General features: G+C 44.0%; 1 protein-coding gene across 5 annotated transcripts in view; it reads right to left on the reverse strand.

Annotated features, from left to right (window-relative positions):
* Positions 1 to 18,366, reverse strand: part of RALGPS2 (Ral GEF with PH domain and SH3 binding motif 2) — a 111,286-nt gene that overhangs the window by 74,410 nt on the left and 18,510 nt on the right. For 2 of the 5 annotated variants that reach the window (XM_065744931.1, XM_065744896.1), the window contains exons 1-3: positions 16,454 to 16,914; positions 7,218 to 7,349; positions 5,557 to 5,664 (exon numbers count right to left, since the gene is read on the reverse strand). In XM_065744931.1, the coding sequence (XP_065601003.1) occupies positions 5,557 to 5,664; positions 7,218 to 7,274 (165 nt within the window). In that variant the 5' untranslated portion in view covers positions 7,275 to 7,349; positions 16,454 to 16,914. Of the gene's footprint in view, positions 1 to 5,556; positions 5,665 to 7,217; positions 7,350 to 16,453; positions 16,915 to 17,024; positions 17,158 to 18,366 lie in introns of those variants that run through there. The other 3 variants (XM_065744910.1, XM_065744902.1, XM_065744920.1) reach the window with 2 other exon arrangements.

Below are 18,366 nucleotides of genomic sequence, written 5' to 3' on the forward strand. Positions count from 1 at the left end.
ATCTTTCTGGAGGTGCTTGCTCGCTGTGAAATAAAAAAACCAAACAGTTGTCATTCTAATCAGTTCCCTTGAAGTGATGAAACCAGAAAACAATTTTCTGTTGGACAGCACCACTCAATTCCTTAATAGGAATAACTTCTGCCATGAGCAAATCATGAGGAATTTAAACCCCAATTAAACAAAGTCACTGATTTGGTTTCTTCAGTGAAGAGAGACAACGTACTGACTTTTCTCAAGCCAGCTCCTTAACACAGCCAGTACAAACTGCTGGGTAGCTTCCCCTCCTGTACGTGGTTTCATTTTTTAATACTCAAGCTAAAAATTTCAAGCATGCACATCACTTTGTTATGTGAAGCAAGCCAATAATAAGCTCTGATTGAGTTCTCAGCTGTGTGTATTATAAAGTTGCACATGTAATAGAAAACTCTGAGCTTCTTCACAGTGCAGTGACAGAGCACTGGCACAAGCTGCACAGAGAGGTGGTAGAGCCTCCTTCTCTGGGGATGTTTAAGACCTGCCTGGACACCTACCTGTGTAACCTGAGCTGGGGAGCTGCTTTGGCAGGGGGTTGACTCGATCATAACTATCTTTACCTAAGCTCTCTGATTAGACCAAGACTGTGAAACAGTATTTTCTGCCCTTCCAGAAGTGATATGGCTAGAAACTTCGTCTGTGTACTGTTCTTCATTTGAGCACACAATGAACGTACTTCCAGACCCTCGGCCACACGAGGAATCCAACAAGAGAAAACCACTTTTATGAAACAGCAAATTCTCACCTTGCAGTTAGGACACGGGAACATTAGCTGGAAGGTAGCCCTCTCACCCCTGCACAAGCTGTGGGAGTTTTTGTACGTAGTGGAAAGATACAGGCTTCGAACAGTCCTCAGCAACAGAGTTTAAAAATACTTTAGCTCTCCTGGGTGTTGAGATGCTGGACTTGTTAAAACTAAGTACTTCAAAATACTAAAATGACGACCGCATCACTTCACGTGAAGATATTTACCCCTCTCTCAGGCAAGGCTGTCACGCCATACATTTTTCATCCATGACTAAGAATCACACCTCACAGTGCTGCTCCTTTGAATATGCAGGTCAACCAGGTGACATTTTAAAATGCTCCCTAACTCCTTCTCTCTTTTCTGTGAGCCCAGGACTACCCTCCTGCCAGAACACCTGTAACTTCACATCTAGCTGCAGTTAACACCACTGCATCAAGCTCTTCTCTGAGCCCTACATGATAGCTCACATTTGATGATGCAGACTATATCCCCCTTTTTCCATCCCTTTGCAAGCATCAGCTCCTCCTGTCAGGCTGCATGCTTCCTTCAGGCTCTCCAGTCATGCACCTACCCTGCAAGGACCCTGTGCGTCTCAGAGCTCCTGGACAGAAACCCTCATTGTGAAAAATGAAAACTAAGTTTCTGTCTGAAATGAAAAAAAAAGTCTGCATTCTGGTTCTTGAAGAACATTGCGATAATCTGATTTTCCTTGAAGCCATGCTGGTTCAAGCAGCACTTCATAAATTGTTTCTTAATCTGAATTTTTAGAAGGAAATACATTTGAGCCTTCCAACTTGGCTTAGCACTGCCTCTGCGGGCTGCCAGAACACTTTTCCTCCCTGAAAAAAATAGCTAAGCTTCTGTTAGAAGCTGCATCAGTAGTAAAATAATTCTGCTGCCCAAAACGAACACTGGGGAATTCAAGTTCCTGTGTTGAAACTCTACTTGTTTTCTCACAAAGTCCACTCCAGAAACTTTTATCAGTAATGGTTCTCCTACACTCTACAATTTTTTTGCCCTCACTGCAAACATACTCGTTTAATATTCTTCTGTAAAACAGAGCTAACAGGAACACATACAAGCTTTTGTTTGGTTGATTTTTTGCAATCAAATGCTCCCGGGGCCCAGCACTGTGCTTTATTCAGCCTGCTCTCAGGTGCAGACAGGCAGACTTGCCTCAGGCTCTCGAAGGCACTGAAACCCAGTGCAGGAGATGGTGAACTTGGAAGAGTCCTGCACAACAGAGAAAGATGCCCTACAGGGAACCTCGGGCCAGTCTAAGTTACTTCTGTCTTGTTCCAAGCACGGGGATTCAATGAATTCAAGATCTATTCCTGCACAAACAACGTGGTTGAAAAAAAAATTAACAAATAAGCTCGTTTTAAAAGCAGTATTTCTTCTGATATCCATCTGACAAAGCTCACAACAAATCAAAATGAGAAATGCATAGGCATATGAACCCAAACCTACTTCACAGCACTTTCAGAGACTAGATCACGGAATAAAGAATCCTTCTCAGATAACTAGGTAGGAAAAAAAGCAATGGATTTATACAGCTGTGCTCCCCTTAATTCGACCTCAAATATTTACACCACCGTGGCTAAGTTGATGAATAAAATGGAAAAGCAAGTCAAAAACAGTCAAATAATTAAACAGTTGCTGCCTAAGGAATACAAATTTACCGTAAAGCAAAAAATAAATATTTCTTCAACCTGAGGTTCGCCAGCATCTTAATTTGGAGCTCAAGCTCCCAAAGCATTTTTCTTTCTTCCTCTAGTCCCACCAGCCCCCCTCTTCCTACTGCCACCATCCCTCCCCCACAGATTGTGCCTGTACACTTGAAACCACAGTTCTCCCTTCAAAGAAAATGGGCAGCATTCAGCAGAGCAGTGTCTATCCTGTAAGCACGTGGAACGGCTGCAACTGCAGGGCCAGGCACCAGTGGGTAACGCTGGCACCAACTTGCTTTGTGGCTTTCAGCTGTTTAATGAAGAAGTGAGCAGTGATCGGCCTAAACATAGGTATTTGAGCAGAGACAGACTGCCATCAGTTGCAGCTAGAAGGCTGTCTGTAGGATCTTTAGCAGAAGACAAACATACCCCGCTTATACCCACTGAATGGCATTCTTTTTTTCCTGGAAACCTTGCTTTGAAGGTATACGTACAGCAAACTGCACATTTCCAGCAGCAGCTGATCTCACCAATTCCAGCTGCAGCATGGCCCCTTCCAAAAAGGCCTTTAACCTCACAGACAGCCTGCAACTCCCCGCTGTTGCCAACCGTGTAACTGAAACATTACACCTTTGTTACAGTAATCATTCCTGCTACTGTTCAAACCAGAGCCCTCGAAGGGACGGTCCTGACTTTATCACTTAGCTCTCTCCTTCATGGCAATTCTTAAGAGTCAAGACTCCCTGATTATTAGCTACCTAACTAGCTCTTCTGCAGCAGCTCGTTTTTATTGCTGTTTTACTGCTTCTATCACATTATTTTTTCCTCTGTGCATATTTACTTCACAAGTTATTTCCACAGTTCACTACTTGAGAAAATATTTTAAAAAGAGTATTCATTCTATAGCTGCTTACAGTACGTAGCCTTCCCTGAATCAGATGCCAGTAGCCTGCACTGCATCTGTAGTACAAGAGACTAGAAGCTTTCTCATACTTTCCAAACCCATTTGTAACATATCCACATCCATTCTGAGATGTATGTACCCCTTATTATGATGAAAGCCTTACTTTTTTGCATTCCCATTGATGCTGGCATCCTCAACACAGAAAAACAGATGACAATTGTACACTTTTCCTTTATGGTAAGACTGAAAACAGGCAAAATAAGGAAGTGGCCAATAAAACAGAGACAAGTGTAAGCAGTCAAAGGGACATTTCTGCCAAGGTAACTAAATTTCTGGCAAGTCAGCCTATTTCCACAACCTTCAGTAAGAGTGATCAGGATTCAAACAAGCAATCAGTAGTGTAAGATCAGATGACCTTGCCCAAAGAACCAAACATCAACCAGGAAGCACACCTGCATACAGAAACATTACTGAAAAGGAGTTGAAATGAATTACAACCTTCCTAAAGGGTTATACACTGACTACTGGAAATCTTGCCCAATTGGTAAATAATCTTTGAGATACTTCAGATCTATTTACAGCAAACAAAACCTGAAATGTACTATCCTGGTTGCTCTGAAATTAATGCCTCCTATTTACTTCCATGGAGGCTATGATAGATACAAAGAGCAAAATGGTACTATCTGAAAGAGCAAATTATCAGCCACAAAACATCGTTTTTCACCTTTGTCACCACCATTAGCAATCCATTTTCACCAATGATAAAGAAGAGCTTGCATGCTGTGCTCATCAAAACCTGCACCAGTGGAGGTGACCCACTGTCACTGCCATCACTGCTAAAACGCAGTGCCCAGCCCTCACTGTGCTCACATCCACTGTTTGGCCTCCATAAACATCCAACAAGCATCAGTGAATGGCAATGGGCATCATTTTTTCCACATGGAAAAAATGCAGAGCAAAGCACCTTTGCATTTTGATCAAGTTACTGAGAGCAATTCTGCATAGACCAGCTCACCTACTGTTATTCAACAGCTCCCACCACTGGCTACACACTGCAGCCATTCAAAGGAACCCATAGCCATTCTGGACTGCTACATAACTCACCTGAATTAAAGAATCCAATGGCTCTGGCTCTGCAGAACACCTAACTGATATTTCTGTACCATGGCACTCAAAAGAAAAACACAGTATTGATGCATGCATTACAGACCCAAGCCTGAGAAGTACTGGAAGGGAGATGATAGTCATGTGTTACCTCTAAAACAAGTTCTTGCAACGTAAGTGCCACGAGAAGGCACTAATTAGAAAGTATGAAGTTCTGTGTTTACCTCCACTATGAATGTCTACATGAAGCCAACAAGCTCCTGCTTTACTTTATTACCGAGCTTAAGAATTTCCACACTGTTGAAGAAATTAATCCAGAGAACCTATAATCCTGAATCGCAGCCACCAGGTGTCCAACGAGACTATCTCAAAAGTTATCTTGCTGGAGAAGAGTTGAAATGCAACAAGCTTGACTGAACCTCACACAGGCCTTCTGTAACATAACTGAAACACCAGCTAGACAGCTCACATGCAAACCAGTCATGAGTGTTTTTCTTTGAAAGCGTAAAAAATTACTACAACCCCTTCTAGGGTGGGCAAATTATAAGCAGTTTTTATTATGTCATTTCCTATTTTAATATAGGACTACACTGTAATAATAATAAAAGTGAAATTTTCTGGTCCAGCTAAATGCCATCAAAAATTGTTGTTAACTTCAGCTAGGATGTGTGTGCATCCTTTGCCAGCATCTGCAACTGCCCGAGCAATAAAACCAGGAATCTGTAATTTCATTACCCAATTAGCATATATTAACGAACCTGAAAAGGGTTTAAATAAAATGCCTCCATAAACAAGTTCAGATCAAGTATATCCAGCAACTAAAATATATGTCAGAATCAAGCTGCATCATACAGAATTAGGAGTCTCTGATCTACGCTGCATACAACACTGAAAAAAATGCATGGAGAGCATAGCCCCAAAAGACTACAACATTAACCAGAATCTGGATCCTGTGCTGCTCTTCACTGTCCATTTCTGAAACCAAAGGATGAAGGAAATTACTCACAAAAGCGAGATCTCCTACGGGGTAGGGAAAGCTACCAAAAAGCAAAACCAAAAAGACCGCCGCACAAAGAAAAATTACTTAAATCACTTACTGCATATTCTTCTGGTGTAACCTTCAGAACATCAAATACCACTGCATCAAAGCTCTTCTTCAGTTCAGCTGAACCTTTGTCACTCAGGGATTCAGAACTGCTGCTCTTCTGCAGGAACAAACAAAAACACTGATGATATTTTGGTTACCTTGTCTTTTCTGTTTTTACATTGCCACGAGCAAAATTTCTTGTTAACCACCACTGTTGCACTTCTTTCCTGTTGGGCAAATTAACAATTAAAGAAGCCACTAAAATTGCTTTCTCCTGACAAAAATCATCACAGTCAGAGGTCTCAAATTGGCTCCAGTGGACTTCAAAGGTGGTCCTCAACACACACACCTGTTTTAAAGTGTAATTGAATTCCAATGCTTCACTGGGAGAATAGTTCAAAAGAATCAAAATCTGATCACAACAAGCAAACAACAGACCACTGAAGGAGGGGGAAAAGAAAACAGTTTGCCCTAGAAGAAGAGTTAAAGGACAGTATCAATCTCTTAGAAGCTTTAAGATGAACAGAAATTGCACTGTGAGCTATGTTACATGCTTGCATTGAAGAGGCTTATTATAAGCAATTACGTATCCCTTTTTAAACAGTAACAAACTTTGGAAGAAAGAAAGATGCAAATCCAGACTTGTTCAATCATGGCACTTTTATTCCCCATGGAGGTTCAGATGTCACATCCAGACGTACAGTACTCAAACATTAATTTCAGAGATGCAGCAAGCAATCACCTCACTGCCCCACACCTTCCTCTGAAGACCTGAAGGGCTAAACATATGCTCTGCTTAGTTTTAAGTGTAAAGCAAACTCTTGATTAAAAAAGGAAGAAATGAGATGTGACATGGATAAAAACATCATGAGATAGCACAGTTACAATCAATAACCATATCAGCTTTTAATGCTTCTTCAGCAGTGCTTGCCTTCAGCACAGTGAGCGTTCTCACTGGTTATGGAAGCCAAACTTCACTGCACTGCCAGCAGCAGCCACGTATGCTGATGTTAGGGCAGGAGGGGAGATATCACAGCGTCACTGATGCAGGTGAACAGTTACCTTGTTCTCATCTCTTTCTCAGAACCTATCAAGATGTGATTTTATGGCTGTGCTGTGCTTTTTGACTTCAGCTGCCATCAGGGCTGAGAATTTATGAAACAGTCACAACCCTCAACAGTTCTGGCAAAAAGAAAACCTCCATGTCCTGGTACTGACTTCATTCTCCAGTCTCAATAAGTAGACAGCAAATGGAAAGCTACAATAACTTTGAAGCAGGAGAAATAAGTGTCAGACTGCCCCTACACACACACGACTGCCTATCAAAGGCAAGAACATTTCCACAGGCCTTACCAACCTAGCTTCATGAATTAAGGGCACCTATTATTGTTCAAATTTTAAAAAGTGCTTCCTTGTCTAGCTGGTGATGGAAGAGAGCACAGAAAAGGCAGTTTCTTGCTAAGGCAGTGCTGTCAATGCTAGCTGATGCTTTCAGTTGGCAAACAGAAGTCAGAGGTTTAAGTTATTTGCATTTAAACCCGGGTTTATAAAACAAACACATCATAACCTTCTCATGCCAGACCTGCTGAAATAAGCAATTACTTTTTGGTGAATTTAAAAAAGCCTTAGTATTCATGGTATTAAGTATCCACAGAGTTTCATAATCCTTACCTCTGAAGCCGTAGCTGCAATATTAACACTGCTTGACTGTCCGTTCATTAGGGCCATACTGCCCACAACATTAATCTCCAGCCCTACATTTACAGCAGAAGGATCATCTCCAAGGCAGCTGGATGATCATTCCTATAAAGAGCAAAAAGTCCATTAGAAACTATTTTGCTTGAGCATTGTAAGCAAGATTCAGCATTGGAAAAAATAATCCATAACAAAACAAGAAGCATTTCCAAAATGGCTATAGCACACTGAGGTCCAAACCTCAGATTCAGAGGCATATTCTAAAATGACCCACTTAATGTCTGAGACAAGCAAATGAAGGCTCCATTGCAACCAGTTACAAGCTGCCTGCGTAGACTTCCACAGCCATTTCTGAAGAGCAGTTATCAATACATAAGGTAAATTAACCCGAACAAAGCTCAGCCTGCAGCACAGTCCATGTAATGTTCTTTTCCATTGATACCAACTTAAAGCACAGTAATAGTATAGTAAACGTATGTAGGATATACTTTATTTCTTATAGGAACCTATATACCTATTCACCAGCTTCAACTGAAAGTTATCCCCTCAGAAGCAATTTCAGAGTACAAGTGCAATCTGGAGACTCAATAGTGACAGCAAAGGAAATCCCACTAATTTTTTATGCACTCCTGCATCACGTTTAGTTTCCATTCCTGCAGAGAAAAGGTTGGGACAGAAGTGGAAGCTTTTGACAACTGCTACAAGACAAGCCGGACTACCCAATACGTGCGTGAATTGAGAGCTAGAATTGGTTGGGGCTTATATTTCATGAGATACTAGTGCCCTCTAGCGTGAAAAAGATTTGTAAATCCGTTTCCATAGGCACACGTTCGTGACAAACAGGACTGTTCCTGAATGTATTATTTATGGGATCCACTTGAGGTTTGTAGTTTGACTCTGAACTGTTACACAGGTTGCAAGCAAATGGCAACGACAGGTAGCTGAATAATATCGAATGACAATGCATCAAATATTTACCACCTCTACAATAATGAAACAAAGAAATTAAAGTAATCTGGAAAGCTCTGCTTCCAAGTAAGCTGCATCAGGTATGCCATGCTAACAAGCCTGGAAGGCAAGAAACCACTATAACTAAATAATAAAATAGCCTCCAAAAAGCAATAACTTTAAAATGTCATTGTAAGACTGCAATACATGAAGGAGGTCAACTGAAACAGAGAACCACGCTGTGAATTCCAACCAAACACTACAGCTGCTAGGTATTTCTGGGCAGTGACAGCCGTCGTCTGACCTACATCGTACTACATTTCAGAGCAACCATTCACACGCTGGGCTTTTGAGTTCTGTCTTACAAGAAACATTGATATTGTCATCTCTGCACTCCACTTTAATGTTACGTTCTCAGCCCATAGCCTATACTTATGTTTCCCCCACTAAAAATAGCAACTAAAATCAAACTGCAGTGAAATGCATTATTGTAACAGTCCATGCAAAAGGGAAAAAAAACACCTCCTGCTTGGCCTGCAACTCTGTTTTGTCCCTGTCATCCTTCCCAATGCCAACTGCCTTCCACACTGCCTCATCAGCATGTTTCCAAATGCTCAGCTCCCTGCTGCTTCTTTCTTACACACTTTCCATTTACTATTGTCCCAACTTAATCTTATTCTCTGCTCAAAATCTAGCCCTTAAGAACACACATTTATAATGACCAATTAGAAGGAAAATTAAACTGTACAGTTTCATCATATTACAGGGCCTACACACACATCACATAAAGCCCATTTTAATCTAAGGACTTCACATTTGACTGCTATCCCACAGATACTTCACTTGTTTTTCTTCACTGAGGACAAGTAAAAAAAATGGATTAGGGGAAAAGAAGAGCTTCTGGAAACTAAAGAAAAGTGAAAACTAGGTTTTGTTTATTTGCTCCACGGATGAAATTGCAGGGTGCTCTCTGTTTCTGTTAGGGTATGGCATAATTGGTACTTTTAAAGAAACTACACATATTATAGAACCCCGTGGAGTTGGCAGAGCAACCTGAGATGAGAGGACTAATTCCACTATTAGCAATAAGGTCGAAGCCCAGTTTCCCAATGATTAAATCTCACACAACCCATGCACACGCTAAGATAAGCTCTAGCAGCCTTGCCCCCCCCCCCCTCATTTCCTAATGTAGGATCTCAAACCTTAACACAACACCTTTAACACAACACCTCCAGATTCATAAGTTCATAAGTTCATAAGGTTGGAAAGGACCTATAAGATCATCTAGTCCAACCATCCTCCTATCACTATCTCTACCCAACTACTAAATTAAGTCCTTTAGCACCTCATCTAAACGCTTCTTGAACAGCGCTAGGGATGGTGCCTCAACCACCTCCCTAGGCAGGCCATTCCAGTGCCTGACCACTCTTTCAGAGAAAAAATGCTTCCTCAGGTCTAATCTAAATCTTCCCCGGCGCAACTTGTGGCCATTCCCTCTCGTCCTGTCGTTACTTATCAGGGAGAAGAGGCCCACCCCCTCCTCACCACAACCCCCCTTCAGGAAGTGGTAGAGTGCAATAAGGTCTCCTCTGAGCCTCCTCTTCTCCAGACTAAACAATCCCAGCTTCCTCAGCCGCTCCTCATAAGACTTGTGCTCCAGACCCCTCACCAGTTTTGCTGCCCTTCTCTGAACACGCTCCAGGGCCTCAATGTCCTTCTTGTAGTGAGGGGCCCAAAACTGAACACAGTACTCGAGGTGCGGCCGTACCAGAGCTGAGTACAGGGGGATGATCACCTCCCTGCTCCTGCTGGCTACACTATTTCTAATACAGGCCAGGATGCTGTTGGCCTTCTTGGCCACCTGGGCACACTGCCGGCTCATGTTGAGCCGAGCATCAACCAACACCCCCAGGTCCTTTTCCTCTTTACATTCTTCAAGCCATTCTGCCCCAAGCCTATAGCATTGCATGGGGTTATTGTGGCCAAAGTGCAGGACCCGGCACTTGGTCTTATTGAACCTCATCCCATTGAGCTCAGCCCAGCTGTTCAGCCTATCCAAATCCCTCTGAAGGGCCTCCCTACCCTCAGGCAGTTTGACACATCCTCCCAGCTTTGTGTCATCTGCAAACTTACTGAGCATACACTCAATTCCCTCATCTAGGTCATCAATAAAGATATTAAACAAGATGGGCCCCAAAACTGACCCTTGGGGGATACCACTCGTTACAGGACGCCAGCTGGACTTAACTCCATTAACCACTACCCTCTGGGCACGGCCCTCCAGCCAGTTCTCCACCCAGAGAAGAGTGAACCTGTCCACACCACGGGCTGCCAGTTTCCTTAGGAGAATACTGTGGGAGACCGTGTCAAAGGCCTTGCTGAAGTCCAGGTAGACTACATCAACAGCCTTTCCCTCATCTACCTGTCTGGTCACCCAGTCATAGAAGGAGATGAGGTTGGACAAGCACGACCTGCCCTGGTGAACCCGTGCTGGCTGGGTCTGATCCCTTTATTGCCATGCACGTGTCGTGTGATCTCCCTCAATATCATCTGTTCCATAACTTTCCCTGATACCGAGGTCAGGCTGACAGGCCTGTAGTTCCCCGGGTCTTCCTTACGGCCTTTCTTGAAGATGGGAGTCACATCGGCAAGCCTCCAATCTTGTGGGACCTCTCCAGATAACCAGGAATGCTGATAGATGGCAGAAAGTGGCTCGGCAATCACCTCTGCTAGCTCCCTCAGCACCCTTGGGTGGATCCCATCTGGCCCCATGGACTTGTGGCAGTTCAGATGGAGGAGAAGATCTCTGACCATCTCTGCTTGAATCACAGGGGGTGCATTATGCACCCCGTCCCGGACTTCCAGGTCAGGGCAAGTACCATGTGGATAACTGTCCTGTCTATTAAAGACAGATGTGAAGAAGGCATTGAGAACCTCAGCCTTTTCCTTATCATCTGTGGTTATATTGCCTGCCTCGTTGAGTAAAGGAGGGAAATTTTCCTTAGTTTTTCTCCTGCTGTTAATATATTTGTAAAAGGGTTTCCTGTTCTCCTTTACAGCAGTAGCCAGCCTAATTTCAAGCTGGGCTTTAGCATTTCTAATTTTCTGCCTGCAGATCTTGGCCAGTTCTCTGTAGTCACCCCAAGTAGCCTGACCCATCTTCCAGAGGACATAGACTCTCTTTTTCTCTCGGAGTCTCAACAAAAGATCCCGGTTCATCCACACTGGTCTTTTGCTCCTCCGGCTTGACTTACAGGACTCCGGGACTGCCTGCTCCTGTGCCTTTAAGATTTCCATCTTGAGGAGCATCCAGGCTTCCTGGACCCCTTTACCCTTCAGGAGCAAGTCCCAAGGGACCCTTGCAACAAGCGTCCTGAACAGGTCAAAGTCTGCCCTCTGGAAGTCCAAGGTAATAGTTTTGCCAGTCACCCTCTTGACGGCACCCAGAATAGCAAACTCCACCATTTCATGGTCACTCCGGCCAAGACAATCTCCAACCTTCACATCCCCTACTAGTCCTTCCCTGTTAGTGAAAAGTAGGTCAAGCAAGGCATCTCCCCTGGTAGGCTCTTGCACCAGCTGTGTCAGGAAGCAATCATCCACACATTCTAGAAATCTCAAGGACTGCTTCCTCTGCGCAGTATTGTATTTCCAGCATACATCAGGGAAGTTGAAGTCCCCCATGAGAACGAGTGCTGGCCATCGTGCAACATCTACGAGTTGTTTATAGAACATCTCATCTATTTCTTCATCCTGACTAGGTGGTCTATAACAGACCCCCACCACGATGTCACTCCTAAAGACTATCCCCCTGATCCTTATCCATAGACACTCTACTTTGTCATTTCCAACCACTAGTTCTTCAACATCAAAACACTCTTTGATATAGAGAGCTATGCCACCACCCTTTCTTCCCTGTCTATCCCTTCTGAAGAGCTTGTAGCCATCAATCCCAGTATTCCAGTCATGGGAGAGGTCCCACCATGTTTCTGTAATAGCTACAAGGTCATAGTTAGCCTGCCTCACAATGGCTTCAAGCTCTTCTTGTTTATTGCCCATGCTGCGTGCATTGGTATAGATGCACTTCAGCTGAGATATCTGCCTCACCCCTTTTTCCAGCACAGCCTCCTTAGGCTCTTTACTGGAGAGCCCTGTTTTATCCCCTTCCCCCGTCACAGCTAGTTTAAAGCTCTCTCAATGAGTCCAGCTAGCTCCTGTGCTAGGATTCGTTTCCCCCTTTGGGATAGGTGTGTCCCATCAACAGATAACAGGCCAGGAGCCGAGTAAACTGTCCCATGGTCAAAAAACCCAAAGTGTCTATCTCTACACCAACCTCTCAGCCAGTTATTCATCACTTGTGTTTTCCTAGCCCATTCTGTGTCCTTCACCACCCCAGAAGGTATGGAAGCAAACACCACTTGTGCTCCCACCCCTTGAACTAATCGCCCTAATCCCCTGAAATCTCTTTTCATAGTTCGCAGACTTCTCTGAGATATTTCATTGCAGTCTGCCTGAACTACTAGTAATGGGTAGTAGTCGGTGGGGCGAATCAAGTCCGGGAGTCTTCTAGTAATGTCCCTGATTCGAGCCCCAGGGAGACAGCACACTTCCCTGCGGTTTGGGTCTGGTCTGCAAATGGGGCCCTCAGTTCCCTTTAGAAGGGAGCCACCCACTACGATCACCTTCCTTTCTTTCTTAGTAGCAGCAGTCTCAATGCACGGAGGTGACTGCCTTGCCATTGGTGACCTCCTGCGGGAATCTTCCTGCACTTCACCCCTTATCACCTCTTCAACTTCCAATGCTGCAAATCTATTGCTTAGGGGTATCTGGGGGCACTGGGGAGGCAGAGGGGGTAGATCGCCCACGGCACCGAGCAGGGACTCTGCCAGCCCTCCCTATCCCTCAGATATCCCCCTTCTGCCCTACGGGGACAGGTCAGGGAGTCCACCAGAAACTGTGGGGGATCTCCCTGGTACCTTTCTCTCTGGCACTCTAGGGAGTTACTCCACCAGTCAATCTCCCTCTCACAGTCCCTGATGGCCCTCAGTCTCTCAACCTCCTCTTTCAATTCAACCACCATGCTAAGCAGATCTTCCACCTGCTCACACCTTGCACAGGAGAACTGCTTAGCACCCTCATCTAGTAGTAGCAGGCTCTGGCACTCCTTGCAACCAGAGACCTGTGTAGCCACACTTCTAGGCAGACCTTCTGTCTGGGTCGCCACAGCCTTCTTAAGGCAAGCCCTCTGTCTTGTAGAGACCATGACAGAAAAAAATAAAAACAAAGAAACGAAAAAAATTGAGAGTAAATAAATAAATAATGGTTTATAATAATATATATATAGATATGAATTGTAATGTGATACTTCGCGGCCCTCCCTGAGCCCTTCAGGGATATACCCCTTCAGTCCTAATCAGCTGAGGAGTGTGGGTGAGGGCGCTGAAACCCTGGCAACGCCTATGCCTCGTTAACACCTACCTCGTTAACACCTGCGCCTCGTTAACGCTTCGTTAACCTCTCCCGAGAACAGCCGTTGGGACAGCTGCTCTCACTCGGTTCCCGAGAGACTGGAACCTCCCGAAAACCCACCCTGTACCTCAATCAGCCACTGCAGCTCCGGCTGTGCCGACTCCAAAGCAGTTGATCACGAGGACTGAGCGGTACTTCCGGGTTCTGATCGTTTTAAATCCCCCGCCATTTCCCTGGCAACGCCTACGCCACGTCAGCCTCTCCCGAGAGAGAGCTGCCGGGGTCTGCCGGGACTAGCTGCTCTCACTCGGTTCCCGAGAGACCGGACCCTCCCGAAACCCGCCCTGTACCTCAATCAGCCACTGCAGCTCCGGCTGTGCCGACTTCAAAGCCGTTGATCACGAGGACTGAGCGGTACTTCCGGGTTCTGATCGTTTTAAATCCCCCGCCGTTGCCCTTGCAACGCCTACGCCACGTCAGCCTCTCGCGAGAGGGAGCTGCCGGGGGCTGCCGGGACTATTCCTACCTGCATCCTAAGTTACTACCAGATTTGTTTGCACCTGCCCATTCCAAGAGCCAGATGCAAAAGCACTCGCTGCTGTGCTGAAGGAACACATCACAAGCTCATTCACTTAGCAGGATAAACAGAACAGGTAAATGTGGAAAGTAGGAGAGAGACTTTCCACTGTACAGCTAGAGCACAGAGATGGTGCACACTGATCTGGGTTTTTCTTTTCTAACCAGTTAGTGTGCTGGAACTTGCAGGAACTGGGTCACCTGATCAAGTATAGCTGAAATCACACTAAAATGAGAATTGCCATGAGACTGGAAGGCAGAGAACAACCAGAAAACTAAACACGTCTTCCTTCTCTTCCCTTTTCATTGCCCCAGCTATGCCACACTAAATCAGGCTGTACAGGCTACAACCTGCTCTCCATCCAGAGCAGGAGGTAGGAACAGAAAGCATACCTAGCACACAGGCTGATCACAGAGCAGGGTCCTCCTGCTGTCCTATGTCACACCAGCCCCACTGAGTTACAGCCAGTACTGGATTCAGTTCTCATCTTCTGTTTTAGTGAACAACACCTCTGGCAGTCCGTGCAATGAGGGACTATGTTTAAGTTCACATAAAACCTGCTGACTTTTTTTCCTTTTCAATAAGAAAAACACTTAGGAAAGCCTGTGTTAGAAAGAAACTGAGCTCAAAAAGTAAACCATTCGCCAACTAGGCTGTAATGTATATAACAATGCTGGTCCACACGGTCTTAGTTTTTGTACCCATTGCTACATTCCAATATTATCTATGAATATACTTACACATACTTCTTTCCCATGTCATTAATAGCTAGTGAAGGGGCAGAGTTAGTACTGAACTGCTATTAACTAGCATTCATTGACTTTAAAGTTCCAGAATTCACATTAAAACTGTGCCTACGAAAGCTGAATTTCATATGAGATCATCATACTCCTCCCACAACAATAAGAAATCGCGGCAACAATTTCAGTCTGTGTTTCATTCAAGGCAAACCAAAAGAAATCCCAACCTGAAAATAATTAAGTATTTTGCTTACTATCCTACCCTTCTGCTTCACACTACAGGAAGCAGTGAACAGCAATATCACAAAGTGATTCACAGTGTGAAACAATGTACCACACTGCAGCAGTGAATCACACATTAGTTTTCAGCACGTACCCAGTATATCCAGTTACAAAAAATGAATTACATTGAGTAATTTGAACTTTCAATATAACAAATGCTACTGTGCTCAGAAATGCATTAAGTGGGAAAGTGAAAGATTTATATGCAGTATGAAACACTCAGAGATGCAGTTAAGCCAGTCTAAAGCCTGGGCTATTTGATACCATGCGTGATATCTTCCCACCTACTCATGCCACACATACCATATTTAAACCCCAAAATACTGAAGATTTGTCATATCCAAAGAAGGAAAATGTCTACACTATGCAGGGATTGCTATCTTCAGAGAGTCTCAGTGTTTCTGTAGACTCATCCAAGGCAGCATTAGATGACCACTCCATTACAGTAAGATGCCCAACCTGAAGTCCCTTCCAGTACAGAATCCATTTTGGTAAAATATTAACTGGAAAACATACTGCTCAAACAACACTTTAAAAGATAAACCTATCATTACATTAAAAAATTGTCTGCTAAGGTCAGCATCCAGACCAGTACAACAGCTTTGAGGAAGCATATCCACATGGCAATGTAATGAATAACTCAAGAGTCACTGTGACCGACATCCTTTTTGTTACTAGTCATACTGGCTGTACTGTATCATTGTTTTGTTCACAGATTCCCATGAAAGAAAAAGAAATGCTCCCTGCATGGCATACGATCAACTATGAATGTGAAGCCACTACTAAGGACTTTGAGGACCAAAGCACTGCAGGGCCCAATGACCTGCTCAACACACGACCAACCTAAGCTCCCAATCTCATTGAAGCCCTCAATGGTATTTTTGACACAACAGGAAAAAAAAAAAGCTAGCTCTTTCTAAACAAGGAACAGAAAAATATTGGGCTTCACTGTCTTCCGTTCCCTATGCAGACAATACAGCCTAACCACATTTAGATATTCCATACCATGCCCCCGAGATGCTTTGATGAAATCTTGTGGCTGCTCTGGATCCAAGCCCTTAGATTCCCAGTTATGATTGTATTTCTTCCAGTATCGCTTGGCACTTCTTAAAGTAACATTCATTTTTTACCACTGAACACAAGACAGAGGCTTCAATGAAACAAACTCAGGTTCTTCAAGCAACTTCCACACCCACCTCATACGTGCAAAGCCAGGTCTTCATGCCTAGAAGTACTTCATGGAACTGCTTCTGCATTTGGGATGTCTCACTGCCCTTTTGGCTTGAATGTGCTAAGTATAAAACACATCAGTTCATCCCTACTTCCTTCTTAGCATACATAGCTACAAGAACCTCCATTGCAACCACTCACCCTGCACTCCAATTTCTACTTTACATGAAGAACACCTAGAAGCGTTTGTTGTTTTGGGTGTTGGGCTCCTGTGGGTTCCCCAATTCCCATTAAGCAATTTGAAAGTAAAATCTCTGCTGAAAGGTCACAAACAGTACAACCAATGTAAAACAAACAACACTAAAAACACGGAAGAATTAAAATACTGCTATCGTAACGCACTCTCCAGATACTTTTCCCTCGATCTCTATAACATTACACATTCGTGAAGCACCTTTCAGTCCTTTTTTAAGACAAATACAGATTATAGTTCCCGTAAGATCACCACAGTGACTCACTCAGGTAATGTACTGCTTCCTGTTCAAGGCAGAGCAAGGAATCCTGCTGACTCAACCCAACTCAGCACAAATGCCTTACGTGCTGAGGCACCTCCTGCTATCCATACCAAGGTGGCAGGTGGAGGTCCTGCTACGTGGTGGTGCTGCCTGACAACAGCTGCCTGCAGGCTGCTGCACACCCAGCTTCACTCTGCCTGCAAGTGGTTGGAGTCAGCCTGGGGGCACACAGGAGCCAACAGAGTACAAAGTACACTGGCACACAGGCGTGACGGTCACCACAGGATACCAGAACTGGCACCAGCTGCCAGCAGGGTGAAGGCTGATCACACTGCTCTTCCTTGCCATTTGGTGCAAATGCATCTCAGCATGTTTACAAGACCTGTATGTAAGGACTGTGGTTAGTGAAGGAACATTTTATCTAACAGTGAAGAAGTATCACTTATTTGCTAGGCTGTATGTTGTCTGCCCCGTAGCAGAAACAACTCTGGAAGCAGCAAAAGGCTGCACTGTGATAACAAGCCATGGGATGGGTTGGACTAGAAGTCATTAAACACGTGTTTTAATACTGCTTACAGCAAGCATGATACTACTAAGAGATAGTAAAACCTGTGAAAGCTGCTGAGTAGAAACAGTCGTGGAGGTGAAATGAAAGCTTGAGCAACTTAACATAACCCCATGCACCTGGAAGAAATTTTAACTGAAACGTTGAAATCCCAGACCTAAAACTTCACACACTAATAAGTCTCCAGTCAGACATATGAACCTTGGCAATGCATTTGAAAAGCTGACACAGCTGGCAAGGACTGAGATAAGAGACCCCAGTAGAAGACACGCAAGTGGATAACAACATGACAAAAATCTGAGATACAGAGAGTAATTCTGATGATAATTTTAGACTAGGAAGAGATTACTAACCGTTATTAAACATGCAACATCAGTACAAGTATTAGTAGAATGATACAAGATTGGGAAACAGAGGAAAGCAGCATAATATAGGAAGAATAAAGCCAGCTGGTGGACAGGAAAATGAAAAACGAAATTCAATCGTTACAGGATAGTCACTATAAAATTTCTGCTATAAGTCTAAGCATATCATTTGGAAATGACTAATGCTGAGTCAAACACTACTGCCAGTATACTCCATGAGACTGACTGCTGTACTCTACGTAGTTGTGGTCACTCAGCCTCTAAAGGATTTGAACCCAAATATGTGGGAAAGGGTTCCAGGTTGATGCAAAGCTCCATTAGAGAAGAGGCAACAGAGAGCTCAGCTTGCTTACACTAACAAAACTGATAAAACAATCAGGTTCTTGAAAAGTGTCTGGAAAACAGTATTAGAAGAGGAAAAAAAACACCATAGCTGTTTAAGTTGATAGCAGACTCCTTCCTGAAAGAACTTGTGCAGTACTGCACCTGCAAGA

Source organism: Cyrtonyx montezumae, unplaced genomic scaffold, assembly GCF_038088225.1.
Source record: "Cyrtonyx montezumae isolate F1298 unplaced genomic scaffold, pur_monq_1.0 scaffold_1, whole genome shotgun sequence".
Taxonomy (NCBI): Eukaryota; Metazoa; Chordata; class Aves; order Galliformes; family Odontophoridae; genus Cyrtonyx; species Cyrtonyx montezumae.